This window comes from Sceloporus undulatus, chromosome 2 (assembly GCF_019175285.1).
Source record: "Sceloporus undulatus isolate JIND9_A2432 ecotype Alabama chromosome 2, SceUnd_v1.1, whole genome shotgun sequence".
Classification (NCBI taxonomy): Eukaryota; Metazoa; Chordata; class Lepidosauria; order Squamata; family Phrynosomatidae; genus Sceloporus; species Sceloporus undulatus.
Window position 1 is genome coordinate 22,718,400 of NC_056523.1, and position 18,570 is coordinate 22,736,969.

The window sequence follows — 18,570 nt, forward strand, 5'->3', positions numbered from 1 at the left end:
CTGAGTGAGAATTTGAACCCTGATCTCCAGAGTCATACTCCAATGCTCAAACCACAATGCCACTCTAACTCTCTCTTAACCTTATCAGAAGTGATATAGTATGTAATAAGTTATTGTGGCTGAAGGCAGGGTTTTATTTGTGATAATTCTTTCCTTTCCTGTGTGCACATAAACAAGCATTTTCCTTGAAAATCAAGAAAGCTCAGTTGAGGTATGTGTTTCCTGATCTCCTGCCCTTACCTCTATTCAGTTGGTCAGCAACAAAACCATCTTCCCTGCATTATAATGATGTTTCTGGGTTTCCCTTACACCTCTCAGCTTCAGCACAAGTTGCAGCAAGGAATCCCAATGAGGTCTTGTTGCTCTCTGAGGGAAATGCTGCTATCCATATACATTACCAAAGCAAAGAATTAATCAATGCTGGATGTGGTCTCTTTTCTCTGAGCAAAGAGCAGTGAATTGCAGTGAACATGACAGCTTAAGCATTCAGGGAGGACTGCAGCTACAGCACTCAGTTTACAAATCATTGGATTTACAAGGATTTCAAGCGCTTGGGAGAGAAACGCAGCCATTCTTGACAAAGCAGTTTGCATGTAAGCGTGCCAAGATGTGGGTGCAGTGTTGTGGGACCAACACAGCAGCTGTAAACTAAACTAAATCTCAAAAGGGTTGCCTGGATGTGGCTCCAGCATATTGATTATTCTAATGTGAAAGCACAGTCTGCAGGAAAGTAACTGTTCTCTGCCTTTGCTGCAGATTCAGAATCCAGAGAATCTAGAATCATGGAATCACAGAATTGGAAGAGACCCCAGTGGCCATTCAGTCCACTTCATTCTGCCATGCAGGAACTCATAAACAAGGCACTCCTGACAGATGGCCATGCACCCTCTCTTTAAAGACCTCCAAAGAAGGAGACTTCACCACACTTGAGGCAGGATATTTCATTGTTGAACAGTTCTCACTTTCGTGAAATCTCTTTCCCTGTAGCTTGCATCCATTGTTCTGGGTCCTGTTCTCTGGAGCAGCAGAAGACAAACTTGCTCCATCCTCAATATGACGCCCCTTCAAATATTTAAACAGGGCTACTACATCACCTCTTAACCTTCTGTTCTTCAAGAGAAACATACCCAGCCCCCAAAGTCTTTCCTTTGCATGTTTTTCCAGACCCTTCACCATTTTGGTGCCCCTCCTCTGGACATGCTCCAGCTTCTCAACATCCTTTTTGAATTGTGCCCAGAACTGGACACAGTATTCCAGGTGAGGCCTGACCAAAGAAGAATTAGAGTGGCACTGTTCCCTCCATCTATGTATCCACTCCCACTTGGGTGTTTTAGTGCCAAAACAATGCTAAAAAGGACCAACGTGATAACTGGAGAAGGGTATTGGCATGTTTGGGCAACCCTCAAATTTGAACAAGAGTTTCAGAATGTTAAAAAGCAGTAACATACCTCTTCTTCCTTTCCCCTCCAACCACAGCTCAGTGAAGATTAGGCATCTTCAATGAATGCTGAGTATCATTTTTTTTGGTGGGGGGGGAATGGTGTAGAATGGCGAGAGCATGGCTGGCTGGCTTACAGAACAGACTGAGCAAACAGAAGCAGACCTAGTAGGAAGGAGGATGTGCCCACTTGTTCATTCCTTGATCTGGGTTACAATGTGCACAACATGCTAGAGTTTGTTTGTTTGGTTGTTTTTTACCTGCATGCAGTCTCCAATCTTTGCAGTGACTAACTGTTAAAAGGAACTTCCTTGGCTCAAAAAAGAATGCTTTATTCCTTTCCACTGGCCTTCTTCAAGGGTGAAAAACCTGATTGCAGTCAGGAAGCGTTGTCCAGAATATTCTTCTCCACCTGCTGCCCTGTGTTTTGCCACTAGCGTCCTGTCTGCATCCATGCGCCCTTGGCACCGGCAGCGTCGTGATCAACAGTCTCCATAGTTACGCTGACTGGGTTGCTATGGAGACAGATGGAGAAAGCCAGCAGCAGGCACCAGCACAAGGTGTAGCAGTGTGTCACCACCAAGATCAGCGGCATCCTCTACTGCAGGTGGGGGTCAACGCACAGAAATGGGTCATGTTCGGCAGCAAAACTTGGGCCGGGTCTGGAGAGGAAAGGAGGACGCCTGATCTAAAAGGCCCTCCCTATAACCTTCTGGATTATAGAAGTATACACAAAGGTGATTCTCCAGAAGGTGATCAGATTGCATTTGACGGACAGGGCTCGGAGGGAAATCCATCATGAGAATTTCAGGAAGCAAGTGCTTTCTCCTTCTGCAGCATTTATGTCCAGAGACAGCAGCAGACTCAATGCTTGCCTGGACTGGCCCAATTTCACCAGGTCACCCAGAAGTAGACATATTCTACACCAACCAGTGGCGTCACTAAGGGCATCCCCTTAGTGACACCAATGGTTGGTGTAGAATATGTCTGCTTCTGGGGTGTGGACCACACTGGGTGTCACCCCAATAGGGGTGATATACATCTGGTGGGGTTGTACACCCCGTGGGATTGGTGTGGCTGCTGGGTGAGTGAGAAGACAATAACATAGCAGTAGCATGTACATTTCTTACTGCTTAATAGTGAATTCAGCACTCCCTAAGTGGTTCACAATCTGTAAGCCAATTGCCCGCAACAAGCTGGGGACCTATTTTACTGACCTATGAAAGGATGGAAGGCTGAGTCACCCTTGGAGCCCTGGGATCAAACTCACAACCTTGTGGCTGTAGTACTGGTATTTAACTACTGGGCTACCAGGGCTCACATCACTTTCTCACTTGCCCAGCAGCTGTGCCAGAGCCCAAATGACCCTCTGGAGGCCATAGCACTATCCCCTCAAGCAGCCCAGGCTGCTGCAGGGGGGCAGTGTCTACCTTTTGGGCTGTGCCATGTCTGCAGCCACACTGGACCCCAGACGATTCTCCAGGGGCCATGGCAGTCCTACCCCCACTGCTCTCCCCTGCATCAGGTGGCACCAACTCCAAGGGTGCCATTAACCCCATTATTCTTTGATGAGGTGATAGGGTTCAAATATAATAATAATAATAATAATAATAATAATAATAATAATAATAAATTTTATTTATATCCCACCTCTCCAGTTGGATCGAGGCGGCTTCCAATGAAAGCTGTTCAAAGCTGTTGCACTTCTGGCTATAAAGATGGAGGCTCTCTACATTTTTGCTTTTTGGAGGTTCATGTGCCAGTGAAAAAGCCTTCCTTTTTTTGCAGGCTGTTAAGCTAGCACATCAAGAAGAGGTTTTGAATTAGGTCTGGCCCTGCAGTGAGGCAGAGTGAGGTGGCTGTCTCCAGCAGCAGATTCAGACGGGGTAGAGAGAAGTGGCAAAATTGTTGACAGAGCCCGGAAGGGATGCATCAAGCACAACCTTTTATGTTAATATGGTAGCAATGGGAAACAACTTCATCTTTTGCTTTGAACGTAACCAGACCCATGTTTGTGAAACTTTTGACATAAAGGATGGCATGTTTTGACTTGTGACTTTGTTATTCATTTCCTCTCATTTCTGATTAATGAAATGGTTTTTAGGGTAAGGAGCTCTAATTTGCAGCCTTGGAAGGATTTGCATAGAACTGCCACTCTGGTTTGCAGGATGCCTGTGGGTTCTATAAAAAGTGAACACCTGGTGCAATAATTAATACAATGAATTATGCTCTTAGGCTGATGATCTTGACAATGGTTTTTGGACTTTACTAATCAATTTTTTTAAGCTAATGGCCTGCCCTCTGGGTGCTGGGCAGAGGGGGAGTTACAGAATATTGTGTGTTGTGCAGCTATGCTTCATCCTCTCAGGTAACTCAATGCCCTTCGGTGTGCTGTCCCATTGCCGGTGTCACAGTTTCACACACTAGTCCAGTCAGCTTCTATGTATGGAGGGAAAGGGGACACCATCTTGTTCTTCACCTCAAACAGCAAAATAGTCTTAGAATCTCTGGAAAGCTTTTGCAGTAATATGCCTGTGCACATCGTACAGAGACACGGAGGTGGTGTTAAGCAGCTGAGCCTTTTAAAAATGATGCATTGTTCTGCAATCTGAAAGGACTCCATCTCAGTTCTTTTCCCTCACAGTCTGTCACTTTGTGCTTTGGGACACGGAGAACGGCTCTCACAGGGAACTCTGCACATGCACATGAGAATCTTCGGAGGCCTCCTGAGGAGAATGCAAAGTGTGGATAAAATGCTATGAACCTGCCTCAACTAGAGCAAGAGGGAAGAAAAGAAAAGGGTGATCTAGCTTATCCTGTACAGAAGGAAAAGAAGTGTAGTGGAGTCTCCTTCTTTGGAGGTTTTTAAACAGAGGTTGGACTGCCATCTGTCAGGGGTGCTTTGATACTGTGATCCTGCATGGCAGGGGGTTGGACTGGGTGGCCCTTGGGGTCTCTTCCAACTCTATTATTCTTTGATTTAGCATGATAAAGAATATGTAGCATGAGGGCTTCTACCCCCCCTCCCCCATAGATCAGTTTTCTTACACGTATTGACCACTCTCTCAGTAAATGCCCTCTAATGATAATCTGGAGGATAACTTGTTACAACAATCTGGGTAGTTTTAAAACTCACCAATATCAGGATGAAGAGGTTTGCTTGTGTAATGACCCTAAAGCTAGGAGACTCAGTTCTGCTGAATGACAGCCACCTCAATAGATGTTTCAGAACCCCCTTTCTTATGTTCTTGTATTGTGTGGTTTAGCATACCAGAGGTTTAGGCACTGTTTTATTTTCTTAGATGGTTTTTATATTGGTTGAGCATTTCATCTCAGATAAGTCAATCCTTGCTTCTCTCAGAAACTAACCAGAATGGTTTTCAAGCATTTGGGATCCCAGATCTGTTCACTACATCACCTCTGGTAATACAGCACAAAGGAGTGGTTCTGAGAATGATGCGTATGATTTATGTATTCACATTGCCTTTGGTGTTTTCCGTTTGCTTCCATTCTCAGTCATTCTTGCAACAAATCTCTACAATGGGAATGAATCCATTTTGCTGTTGAAGGCTAAGGGTTGCCTGAGGCTAGTCAATTTGTTCATCGGCGGATGGACAATCCAAGCCAAAAAGACACTGTTCCACAGTTTATTCTTTTAGCCATTGTACTAAACTAGCCTCTAAATTGCATTAACTGCCACAGTAGGATCAGAATGTCATGTGTCTGAATTGAGTTGCAGACTCACCCATGTGAAATAAAATAGTTAAGGATTGTGCCTACAGAGAGGTGATCTCTGTGAGATGTCCCAATTCCACCTATAGACTATGCTATATCAAGCACCTATCTGTGTTGGCACCTTTGGTTCTGCTCCAAACTCACATAATAAGCAAATACTTGATCTGCTTTGTTTCACTTTGATTTTAGGCAGAAGTACTCTTGATGCTAAGCCTTGCCTGCACTTCTTGGTCTGATATTTATAAACTGAGAGATTACAATAAAAGTTGGTGTGCATGTACAGGATACAGATCTCCATCTCAAGTTTGAACAGCTATTTGCAGCCAGTGTAGAATAGCAGAAAGAGGAGAGAGCTGTAAAGTTAGATCATGGAACATCTTTAATCCTGTATTCCCCCACGCTTGCTGTGGGATTCTGGGAAGTATAGTTCCAAAAGTGACATTTCCTATCTCTATGCAACATGTGTTGTTGTGTGCCTTCAAGTTGTTTCTGACTTATAGCAACTCTAAGGCGAACCTATCATGGGGTTTTCTTGGCAAGAGTTGTTCAGAGGAGGTTTGCCATTGCCTTCCCCTGAGGCTGAGAGAGTGTGACCTGCCCAAAGTCATTCAATGGTTTCAATGGCTGAGCTGGGAATCGAACCCTGGTCTCCAGACTCATTGTCTTGCACTCAAACCACTATGCCATGCTGGCTCTCATCTATGCAAAGTACATAGTATGATGTGAGGACATGAGAAGTCCTGGTAAAACTTGGGGTACATGTGGGGAGGAAGGAGAGAGATGGTATTTCTTTGTTTGAATTCCGAACGGCAACACATTTAAAATTAGCTTAGTGGGGAGCAAGAAAAGACATAAGATACATGGCATTGTAAAATCAAAAGTGAGACTTTTACACCACTGTGGTTTACTCTTTCATACAGTGGCGTGTCTTCCCCCTCACTTGCCCCATGGTAAGTTTACATTACCATTTGAAAATACCAGATTGAGCTTCCTTGGCTTGATTTACCCAATCATTCAATATGTAAGAGGTGGCCATAAGGTGGTGGCCCTCAAATTATTCTCAGACTGCAACTCCTGCAGGCCGGGCCGGGAGGACGAAGGAGGTAAGCCAGGAAGAAGACCAGGGATGGAGGGAAGCATGGCTGGGGCAGAGGGGCCGGGAAGAAGCCACTGCCAGTGGGAACCAGGGCAGATTTGAATCTGATTCGAATCCGCCTGGTTACCACTTGGTCTGAATCGATTTATTTCTAAATAAATCGATTGAGCCCCCCAAACACCCCATTTTACCAGCGTCTTTTGACATGGGTTAAATGGGTAAAAACCATGCCCCCCCTTTCCGAATCACTTCAGCAATTCAAATTAAGTGGGAACCATGGTGGTTTAAACCAAATCATTTGGAATCATGATCTGGTTTAAACCATAGTGGGAATTAGGACCTACCTTTTGCACCTGCAGTAAGAGACCAATGTAGACCATACATGGGTATAGTATGAATCAGCCATTGACAACCTTAATGCCTTCTACATGGGTTGGGCTGCAACTCCCAACATTCCCATCCAGCGTGTCTAGCAGTGATTGGAACTGTGGTTCGAGGAGGGCACCAGGCTGGGAAACACTGGCAAATGCTAGTGTTTAGGGCAAATATTATTTGGGAAAGCATGGACAACTTCTTTGTTTCCTGGGGTGGAGTCACACTGCAGACTCAGAACAGTTTGACACTGCTTTAACTGCCATGACTACAGAAACCTGGGTTTGTAGTTTGATGAGGCACTCAGCCTGGTCTGTCAAAGCACTTTGGTGGCTTGCCAAACTACAAATCTCAGGATTCTGTAGGACAGAGTGGTGGCAGTGATATCAAACTGCTTTAATTCTGTAGTGTGGCTATAGCTTCATGAATGAATGCGGAGGACTGCATAATTAGCAGTTCCCTGCCTTTTTAAGAGCTTCTTTCCTTATTTTTGTAAAAACTGCAACCGCTCCATTCAGGGCCAAACTAGATGTCATGCTTAATGTATCAAGCATGCATGAATTTCTTCATAAATGAATCATTGGTGCAGGGGAGATGGTTTGCATTAGCCCTGTGTTGGCAGAATAGCATTAAAACTCTCATCTGTGCAATTCATGATCCCAACAAAAATTGTTCCTGCCCCATTTCTGGTAATAATAAAATGCATATGCACAGAGGTGTCATTACTAACGACACATTTAATGCCAGTTCAAGTTTGGCTCTCAATTATTTGGCTGGATGATCAAGAGATATAGCAAAGAGCAACACACTGTGTTGAGCATGGATTCTTTAACAGGCCTTGCACAGCAGCAGAAAATGCAGTGATGCCAAATGGGATTTTTTGCTGGGCTATTTAGTGCACTGGTCTTTCCACTAGTCATCTGGGAGGCATTAAATTTGGTCAAACCTCACCCAGAATAGTGGGTCCAGTTCTAGGCACCACAATTCAAGCAGGATGTTGACAAGTTGGAATTTATCCAGAGGAGGATGAACAAGATGGAAAAATGGTGGAGATAGATTGTCTCAGAATGCGGTAGACTCTACTTCTTTGGATGCCTTTAAACAGAAGCTGGATGGCCATCTCTCAGGGGTGCTCTACTTGCTATATTCCTGAGTAAATGGCCTTTGGGGTCCCTTCTATATCTGTGATTCTAAACCTGGACTGTGATAGAAGCAAAAGAGGATGCATCCAAGACTCATTCAAAATTCTTTATGAAAAGGGGAAAGAAAACAACTGAGAAATGGGAGGCATGCAGAAGGAAGAGAGTTTGACATCTGTTAGGCCAAATTGAAAAGGAAGGAAGGAAGGAAGGAAGGAAGGAAGGAAGGAAGGAAGGAAGGATCCCATATAACAAGATGGGCTTTCAAAATAGACCTTGGTCTGTAAAATGGTTGAGAGGAATCAGCCTTTTCAAGCACAGGACTCCTTTTCAGCTCAAACATGCTCTTGGGGACATCCAAGTTGTCGAGTATTTGCATGGTACTGACAGCTCAGTTTAGACAGGAAGAGGCAAGAATGTGTTGCTGCCCATTTGTCATTGGATTGCAGGCAGCTCCAAACCAGTGGCGTCACTAGGGTTGGTGTCATCCGGTGCAGTAATTCTCATGGTGTCAGCCCCCATGACCTCCTCCCATCCCACACCATACAAAATCCTTAGCCATGTTTTTTGTACTCATGTTAATCATTAACCGTAAATCCTGCATATCATAGAAATATTAAAATTATACCTTTAAATTACAATATCATACGCACTGCCTCAGTGCATTTACCTATACATAATTTCATGGAGTTGAAGTGAAAATTTGGTGAAAGATGATGTTTTCAAAGATAATTTTAAAAGAATAAAAAATAATGTAAAATGTTAAAAATTTAATTTTTAATTTTTTAAAAAAACACATCAACAACCTTGGGGCCTCTCTTTTCTTCTCCCACTGAGCCTCACCTCACTCACACCATCTGTTCAGCATTTTAATGGGACACAAGCAAACGCCACAGTCCATTGCTTTTAAAATCAAAATGTTTTGAAACAGATCCACTGGCTGCCATTTAGTTTCTGGGCACAATTCAAAGTGCTGGTGATGACCTATAAAGCCCTGTCCGGCTCAGGTCCAGGCTATTTAGCAGACTGTTTCTCCTTATATGAGCTGGCCTGGGACCCAAGATCCTCAGAGGAGGCCCTTCTCTCCATCCCACCCCCGTCACAAGTATGTTTGGTAAGGACACAAGAGAGGACCTTTTCCATGGCTGCCCCTGGACTGTGGAACTCCCTGCCCAGGGAGACCAAAACGGCCCCCTCTTTGTTGTCCTCCCTCCGGCAGACCAAGACCTTTTTGTTTAGATAGGCATTTAAAACAGAAAGCTTTTAAATAACGCCATGGGGGTGGTGTGCTGTTTTAACGTGCATAGTTTTTAAGTGCTTTTATCTTTTTAATTGTATTCTGTTTTTAAGCAATTGATCTGTTTTAATTTTGCCACAGTTTAATTCTGTTTTAATTGTCACTTTTGTACATTTTTAATTATATTTTCCTAAGTTTTTAATTGTGGGTGTTTAGACTGTAACCTGCTTTGGGTCCTAATTTTGGGAGAAAAGCGGAATACAAATCACTATAATAAATGAATGAATGAATAAATAAATAAAGTTTGAAGAGTAGTGGTGTCACCCCACCTTAGGGTGTCATCTAGCGTGGTCCACACACCCCACACACCCTTAGTGATGCCATTGGCTCCAACCAGCCTTAGCCAACATGGCCAGTGTTGAGTCTTATGAAGAAGTTGGGGTGTAAATAAAATGATAGAGGGATAGACAGATGTTCTTTATCCCTGCTATAGTAAAGACAATCAGGTAGGCTACAGAAAGTGAGAGAGAAGAGGAACTCTCTTCTGAATTAGCTAGAAATTCCCTGTTAGAGTTAATTAATTTGCAAAGAGAAGCCAGTATATTCATGCCATCTGACCTCCAAGCAATATCCTCCTATCTCAGCTATGGGAGAGCTAGTTCTGCTTATATGTAGCCCAGCTACATATGATATGCGTATGTATGTATCAAAAATGAAGAAGCAGCTTTCAGGAAGGAGGACTTTGAATGGAAGCTGGCATGGGGAAAGAGTGCCTAAATATCCAGTTTCACATCTTTTTTCTACTTCAGATGGGCCAGCACTACTTTTCATTTTGAAAATGTGACTGAAATTCCATAGTAGCGAATAAACACACACACACACACACACACACACAACACATATATATCCAGGAGTGGAGAACTGCAGTTAAGCATCCCTTTCCTTGTTATTGCTCTGCTACTCCCTGAACTGCTTTTCTCTAAGAAAAGCAGCAAGTAAGCATCTGTTCCACATACACATACATATGTATTTTCTCTCTTTCATGCACACACGCATGACCCTAAGGTCAAGTATTACGAGTAGTAGGAAGCTCTGTCTTCACTTGTTTCACACCATCCATCATTTTTGTGTACCTCTGACCATTTGCTTAGGCACCTTAAAAAAATTAAGGCAGGACCAAACATTATAGGTTTGCTCCATGCAGAAAAACAGGCATCTTTCTTACGGTATTTGCCATGTTACTGCCTGTGTTTCCAGTTTCAAGAGATTATTTTGGAATTCTTGCTTTTATAAATACAACAGGCCCTTGGTATCCACTGGAGTTTAGTTCCAGGACCCTCCACAGATACCCAAATCTGTGGGTGTTCAAATCCCATTAAATACAGTGCCATAGTAAAATGGTGTCCCTTATATAAAATGGCAAAATCAAGGTTTGCTTTTTGGCGTGTGTGTGTGTGTGTGTGTGTGTGTGTATCTTCAAGTCATGAATGGTTGAATCCATGGATAAAGAATCCATGGATAAAAAGGGACAACTGTAGTTTACTATCAGTTGCAAATGTGACTCCTTGCTCCTCAGCCCTAACACCAGATGGACAAGTTGGCAAACAATAGATCACAACACAGATCCTTGGAGGAACCACTATTTTTTGTTCCTCCATTGCAAGATGCATCAATTTATTCTTAAGAATATTCTTTATTCCTATTCTCTGCTTTTTATTATTTAACTACTGTAGTTGCCAACCTCTAAAAGGAACCCTCACACTCACACTCTTATTCCTTGACAACTAAGTTGTTTTGGGGTCTTTAGCAAAAGCACTTCTTGAAAGCTCCAGCATACAGAGTTTGCCAGATCACCCTTATCTATATGGCTGACATACGCACAGAACTCCAAATAGATAACAAGAGAGGACTTCTCTTTGCAGAAGTGTCTGCCTTATTAAGCAAGGCGGCTGCTTATGAATGCTTAATAATTTTCTTTTTAGCAATGCTTTAATTTCAACCAATTTATCCAGAACAGATGGGAAGCTAACAAAACATTTGGACAAGGACCCAATCAGTGGAACTCTAAGAACAACTGCAATGTGTAGTCTCTGCACAGAGATGTACTGGCATTCCAGGGCTCCCATTAATGTTTCGATGTCATCGCTTCAGTCATCATGGTAATTCATTTAGTATTGTAATGAAACTTGGAAAGGCTGAGGCTTGTGATATTCTCCCCTCATGTCCCTACCTTAATGCCAAGTCTTCCCAGGACAAGAACGTAGGATTTATAGATCCAAACAGGACTGTGCTCATGATAGAGGAAGTTCATATTGATTTCCTCCTTGAAAATTTCTGTTGATTTCCCCTTGCAAAATGTGGCTGCATTATGGTTGAAGGGAAGTTGAGTGGCAGCCAGTGGTTAAGTGTAGGGTTTCTGTTGTGGGCAGAGCAAGATAAAGTCACCTCCCCCTCCCATTTGCTGGGGTTGGGGGTGCAGGACCCCCCCCCCATGAAAATGGAAAAACCGTAACTCTACCCCACCCCAAACTATATTTAACACAAAAAAGGTGCAATTTGTGGATTCATCCCACTGTAGATGCCTTCGAGATGCAGGGTTCCTTTGCAAGGCAGAAGTCAGCAGCTGGTGGGGCTTTCTGCTGTCTCTTGTGCTGCCCTACATCATTTTAAATAGGGGCTTACAAATTTTGTTTACACTCTCAGTCTTATGAATTTTGCAGTCCCTATTCCAAAGGGAATATGGCAGCAGCAGAGACAGAAGCAAATGATCTGTGAATAATCAAATACACAAAAGTTAAACCCACAAATGTGGAGGGTTGAAGGTACACATCCACGCATCTGAACCAGCACAAAATGTGCCAATTGTTTCACCTTCATATAATCTGTATTGGGAAGGGGGAATGGGATTACCATATACAACCTTTTCAAAGGCAGTGGATTGTCAGGTCTTATAAAACACACTTTGGAAATGTTACTTTTTTGGATGAGAACTCTCAGAATCTCACAGCAACACACATCCACACACCTGACATATTTCAAAATGCTCCCCTCCCCACAGTCCTCATAAATTCATAGACAGAAGAAGCTTGCAGACATCAGCACAACACAATGTTGGTACCACACTTCCCAACCACCCACCCCCAAATCCCAAAGCAAAAGAATAAAGAAAAACAAATTGCACATTTTCCCATTAATGAAACAGGTTCTGGTCCAATCCAATCCATCTTGATTTTTATGTTTTCCAGTTAAGGTTTTGTGAAACACTGTATCAAACTTTTTTTTGTACTAAAATACAGATATATATTACAGCTACTGTATTCCTTCCTCCACCAGTCTTGCCATTTTCAATCAGCAGCAATCCCATTCCACCAACACACGTTGCATAATGTTGACATTCGCATCTTGCCTTTCCCCAAGGTGATCTTGCTCCAAAGGCTCACCCAGGCCAGAAAACCCTGGTAGCGTTTGAAGTTGCAAGCTACTTGCTTCTTCCTTCCTTCCAAGCTGCTTTGGTCTTCCCAAAGTATTTTGAACCTTCCTGGAACTATTGGCAGGAAAGTAGGACAGAGATGTGTGGATTCGAAGGAGGTTGTGTGTAGATGCACACACTTGGGCCTATGAGGCAGGAATGCCCTTGCTCAAGTTTGGCCATCCCTCCCTGCCCATCTTAGCAATGAGTCCCTGATGTTCTGGGGGCCTACATTTTATAGTCCAGCCCAGTCTGTGTTTTAATCTAAAGTGAGTCCCATTGAGTTAAATAAAGATGATTCCCAGCTCAAGCAAGCATGCCAGAGAGTGAGGCCAGTGGCAATTTTAGACTCTGGATGTAATGGTTTGAATGTGGGGTGGCAACATATATAATACTGCTTAAACTGTGGTACGATTTGGGGCCTCCCCTGTTTATTCTGCTGAGTGGTTTCCTAGACTTGTGCCCCAAAAGTCCTGCCCTGAGGGTAGTACTACTGACGATGGCTTTAATAAATGGGGATTTCAGTGACTGAGCCTGCATATTTGACTTCACCTATGGTTATGAGAGCCAGTGTGATTTTGTGGTTTGAGCGTAGGATTATGTCTCTGGAAACCAGGGTTTGAATCCTAGTTCAGCCATGTAAACCCACTGGGTGACCTTGGGCAAATCACACTCTCTCAGCATCAGAGGATGGAAGTGGCAACGCCCCTCTGGAGAAACTTGCCAAGAAAACCCATCACAGGGTCACCTTAGGGTTGGCCTAAGTCAGAAACAACTTGAAGTCACACAACAACAACCCCTGGTTCCCTGTTTTCCTTAGGTCACATAATTTGGCTGTGAATATGCTTTAGGACCTCAGTGAAACACCTCCTGCCCTGGACATTCCCTCACAGCATGTGGCAGCTAGTTGTCAGTGCATTTCAGCTTTAAAAGAGATGTATTAAAACAAGGTTAAAGTCATAGTCAAAATTGCATCGCAGTGCTCTAATTGTGTCACACAGTGAGAGGGCTCCTTGTTTGGCAAAATCCAGTGACATGACCATGATACCGTTCCTGTTGTACACTAGGCCCTCCCTCAATGGGTTATAGAGCACCCATTCCATATCCATGCTTACTTTTTCCCTCAAGGCCAAACAAGATACTTTCCTTATGTAGAAAGATCTTGTAGCACCTTTGAGACTAACTGAAAGAAAGAAGTAGGCAGCATGAACTTTCATACACTTAAGTCTACTTCATCAGATGCATTTGGTGGAGTGGAAATCTGAAGTAGACTTAAGTCTACAAAAGTTCATGCTGTCAACAAGTTTAGTCTTAGCCTCAAAGGTACTACAAGATCTCTCTACATACTGATTCTACAGACTAACATGGCTATATCTTTGAAGATCTTTTCTAATTGCTGTTCTTTTCATAATTTAACAGGAACTATTTGTGGGAATGCAATAAAGATCATGGTGCGCTAGGAGTGAGTGTAACTCTTCCCCTCCTTGACTTGATAGAAAATGGCTTCTGAAGCTCCAATTTACACTGATCACCTCTGCATCAAATACTAGCTTCTTGTTGTTGTGTGGCTTCAAGACATTTCTGATTTATGGTGATCCCAAGGTGACCCTATCACAGTTTTCTGGGTCTGAGAGCACGTGTCTCGCCCAAGCTCATCCAATGGGTTTCCATAGCCAGTCAGAGAATCGAACCCTGGTCTCCAGAGTCACAGCCCAATGCTCCAACTACTAGACCACGATGGCTTGGGGCAGGGGAATGGATCAGAAAAAAGATCTCTCAGTGCCACAGTCTATTTAGCACCATCTCCCTCTCCTTCCCAGCAGGTATTAAACAACAGATGGTCCAACCACAAGTCTCCTGCTGTTGCATCTATCTATATCCCCAGTCTTTAATGCTACAATAGGTTTTTCTTCTGGCTCATGGGTTCCCTTCACTTGTAGGTTTAGGCTCTAGAAAGGCAAGTCCAATCCCTTTGGGGGCCTTGACCTGTCATAGGCTACTCCCCAAACTAAAATGGCCAGAGGCCCACTTCCGGTTTTGTAAAAAAATAAAAACGCCAAAGAAGTTGCAGGGTGTGCACACAGTGTTTTAGAGAAGGAATACCTTTCCTGGAGGATTCCAGTTAGCATAATTATTTTTAGAGTGTGTATATGATGGAGAGGAGATAATCTTTTGGCCATGTTTGTGGACTTCTGGGCAACACAAAATCAGACAGGGGTGTGTATTTTGCCCACCTGAGTGCCAGACCAGTGTTACTCAAAGTGGTGGTCTGTGGACTGGTGCCACTCAGTGTGCCATTGGCTGGAAAGAAATATACAATTGTAGTTAATGGGCACAAATATGCTGCTGGTTCTTGGCACACTGGGGTGCAAACACCCTGCCAGTTCACCACATCAGATAGCTTCAGAACCACCACTGTAGGCTGTCTTTTATGTTTGTAACCGGACCCTTCATACCATTTACATAAGATTGGTCCCACTACTTGACAAGGGTGAAGTGGCTCATTGCAGGCATCAGATTTTGGATTACTCTTAAAAGGGTGGCAAATGGTCTGTTCAGAATATCCTTTTACTACCATGCAGGGCATCCTTTGGAATTTCAGCCTTGGCCACCACAATAAGCCTAAGCAGTGTTGGCATTACCTCCTGACATCTCCTTTGGTTATATAGCCTTTTTTCTTCTCCTCCCCCTCTTTCTCTTTCTTGGCAATGACTAAAAATTTTTCTCTCTCTACCTCTTCTGTGGTCATCTTCAGGTTGGAGAAAAAGGGGACCCTAAGGCTAGTTGCCAAGGCAGCTATTTCTTGCTTCACAGGCATATAATGTCAATAACTACTGTGAGGGGGGCGAAGGAATAATGTGACAGAGGAAAAGGGAATCCCACCGACTGACAAATTCTCTCTCCCACTTTGTGTGTCCGTGACACTAGCACAGACCACTGGGTCTAAGTCTAGAGAGTTTATCACACGAAGGAGATTGGGAGTTTATTCCATGAACATCCTGGAAAAATTGCGTAATTACGCAAAATGATTTCACACATCACACAAACCTGTCATTAAAAGGCGCATCTTTTTACTTTTGGGATTCCAGTGACAATGCATTTCCAATATCACTTTATTTGCACAATTGGGTGTGATAATCATTCACGCAATTACTCGCCATTTTTGCTTTATTTGCGGGATGCTTTAAATGCACTTTAATCTCTTTTTAATGCTGAAATTAGCCCCAGTGTGATAAACTCCTAGGTTTGGCCTCATCCTAGTCTGGATGTCTCTCCTGCGTGTAATCCGAGGCTCAGCTTGGAGGATGCACTGTTTAGGGTCAACTGGTTGCAATTGTGGCATGATTTCAATATTCACCTCAAACTGCATGTTGGGGGGGAGGGGGGAGTTTGGCTTAGCCAGTACACTGCTGTCTGGAGGAGCAGACATCTAGGACATTCGGAGTCACTGAGAGTGGGAGGAGAATGGTTGAGGTGGTGGGTTCTTGGATGCTTGCCCCTCCTGCTCTTTAATCCACTACACAGGATACTGAGGATGCTAATTCCTGCAGGAGGAGGGTGCAAGAGCCACATCTTCTCACCTGAAGGACTGTGTCCCAAGGAGGGAAGTGGAGTTAGGCATGCACCTCTGAACCAAACTGTGGCCTCCAAATGCATCTGGGGAAGTACACTGAAGCCTACAAGAGCACATGCTACCAACTCCTTTCTTTCAGTTATTCTCAAAGGCGCTACAAGATCTCTCTACATATTGTTGCCACAACTGTGCAGATTGTCATTCCTGCCAGCAGCCAAGAGGAGAATCTTTCCCCTACCCTTGCTTCCCCTTTGCCTCCTTCCTCCCCATGCTCTCCTGATCAGGTGGGACCTGTCCAAAGATTACATTCAGTGTTAGAAGAGTCTCCTTGCCTAGGTTGAGATGATGGGGCACCCTGTGGCAAACAAAGATCCAATTTTTCTGTACGCTTCAAGATACGGCTGCATTACCTGGGCAGAATGAGTGGAGAATGCAAAGTTCTGGTGGCTGAAATCCCGCAGGAGAAGGGGATTCAATGCTCACCTTTACCCTGTTCAGAGACGGTTTAATTTACACACAAAAGTATATCAAATGGACCAGTCTTAGGTGCTGGGCAGCCCCAGACGTACAGGTGAGCAAAGTTGCCAAAAGGTTAAAAATGGGGGTGGGGGGGAGATGAGGCAAAGAGGTGTCCCTGGTGGAGTCTATTGCAACAGTAGCATCTTGGCACCAACCAACTCTTGGTTTTTGGGGTGAGGGTGGCACTGCAGGGTGGGGAGGAGGGGGCACTGGGAGCTTTTCCTGGAAAGGCTGGGTCCTGCTGAGAAGATTTAGTGTCTTTTTTTTAAATCCCAGGGGACATCATTGCTTTGAAATACAAATGGTGGTGTTCACATTTCCTCTCCTGCAAAACAATCCAGTTCAGGATGGATGGCCTTAGATCTGTGGGTCAAACTTCCGTCCAGCAGCCAAACAGCAGAGGGGGCAGGAGCTGAAGCTGGCGAATCGGGAGGGGTGGAGGTGTATCTGGAAGTGGCACAGCGCAGGTGAGGAGGTGAGAAAATTCGGAGACTTCAAAGTTGGATGGTTTCATCTTGTGTTTCCCTCCCCCCCTGTTGGCAGCAGCAAAGGAAAGGCAGTGAGGGAGGCGGGGAGGGATGGAGGGATGAGTCCAGTCCAGATACCAATGAGTGTTGGGGCCCTCCTGCCTCTTCTACATTATATCCTCTGTGGAGAAAAGACAAGAGTGTCAATAACACAGTGCTTTATGCAGGATTTCAGAACAGTAATAGGCAGTTTGTTGTTGCTCTTGGCCTCGACTCATGGTGATCCTGTGGATGAGATATCTCCAAGCCCTCCCCACAACCTTCACTGCTCTGCTTAGGTCTTGCACATTCAGGCCCTCTCTGACTGAGTCTATCCATCTGGTACGTGCTCTTCTTTCTCTTTCTACTGCCCTTCACCTTTCTAAGCATTAATATCTTTTTGAGTGTGTCATGCTTTCTCATGATGTGGCCAAAGTAGGATAGCCTCAGTACTGAGCATAATTCTGTACAGCAACGGGAGAGCGGACAAGTTAATTTACATAAACATTACTTAAACTCAGCATCAAGAGAAGCTGAATTATGCACATACTGTTTGCTGATTTTATGAGATCTTTTTTCTGTTGGTCATGTGAGGAAAAGTGCTAGGACGTACAGTATGTCACTTATTGAAAGCTTGACTACTGGAAATCTTTCAATCTCATCAGGCACAATCATGGCCTTGACACAAGAGCAGTCACCTTGTGGCCTTCCAGAAACTTGTTAAAAGAGCCTCCCCATCCCACATTGTGAGCTATGCTGTGGTGAGGGCCAATGACAGTTGTTGTTCGGGTTTATTTTTAAAATGAAATTGAAAATATTTAGGTCTGTGCCCAACATCACATTCCATTCAACTGTAATACAAAATGAACCCCCTCAGGAGGTTCCTCATCATCACACCTTCAGCTAAGTGATGTCCACGTCAGGACTAGTTAGATCAAGCCGTTTTTCAGTTTTCACTTCCTTTTATTAAAGTCACTCTGAAAAGTCAACCCCCCTGCCCCAAGTGATGAAGGTGAAAGAAGAAGAGGCATCTGTGAGTGTGGAAGACAAGAAACACCAGTCATGTGTGAACCTACCTGCATATCACAGTTAAGGTAAATGTGACATGGGATGTGTAGTTTGTCCTTGTTTAGTTAACTGAGGAGTGGGGTGGGGCAAATCACTGAGGTGGGGATGGGAGGGAAGAGGAAGCCATATCAAAACTGCAGCATAGTGGGAGGAAGGATTTAATCCAAAAGTGGGCAACCTTTTTCAGTCTTGGCCAAATTCAAAGAACATATAATAATAATAATAATAATAATAATAATAATAATAATAATAATATTTATTTGTATACTGCCCTCTGGCAAACCAATCCGGGCGGTTAACAACAGTAAAATATAAAATATGACAATTAAAAACACTTTATCCCTCCCCCCCCTTAAGACAGTATTAAATAGTATAACATATTAAAATACAATATCAAGGATAAAAACAGCAATTAAA

General features: G+C 43.8%; 1 protein-coding gene across 2 annotated transcripts in view; it reads right to left on the minus strand.

Annotated features, from left to right (window-relative positions):
* Window positions 1-15,623: 15,623 nt before the first annotated feature.
* Window positions 15,624-18,570, minus strand: part of LHFPL4 (LHFPL tetraspan subfamily member 4) — a 97,226-nt gene continuing 94,279 nt past the window's right edge. For both annotated transcript variants that reach the window (XM_042455859.1, XM_042455858.1), the window contains one exon: window positions 15,624-17,227. In XM_042455859.1, the coding sequence (XP_042311793.1) occupies window positions 17,214-17,227 (14 nt within the window). In that variant the 3' untranslated portion in view covers window positions 15,624-17,213. The remainder of the gene's footprint in view (window positions 17,228-18,570) is intronic.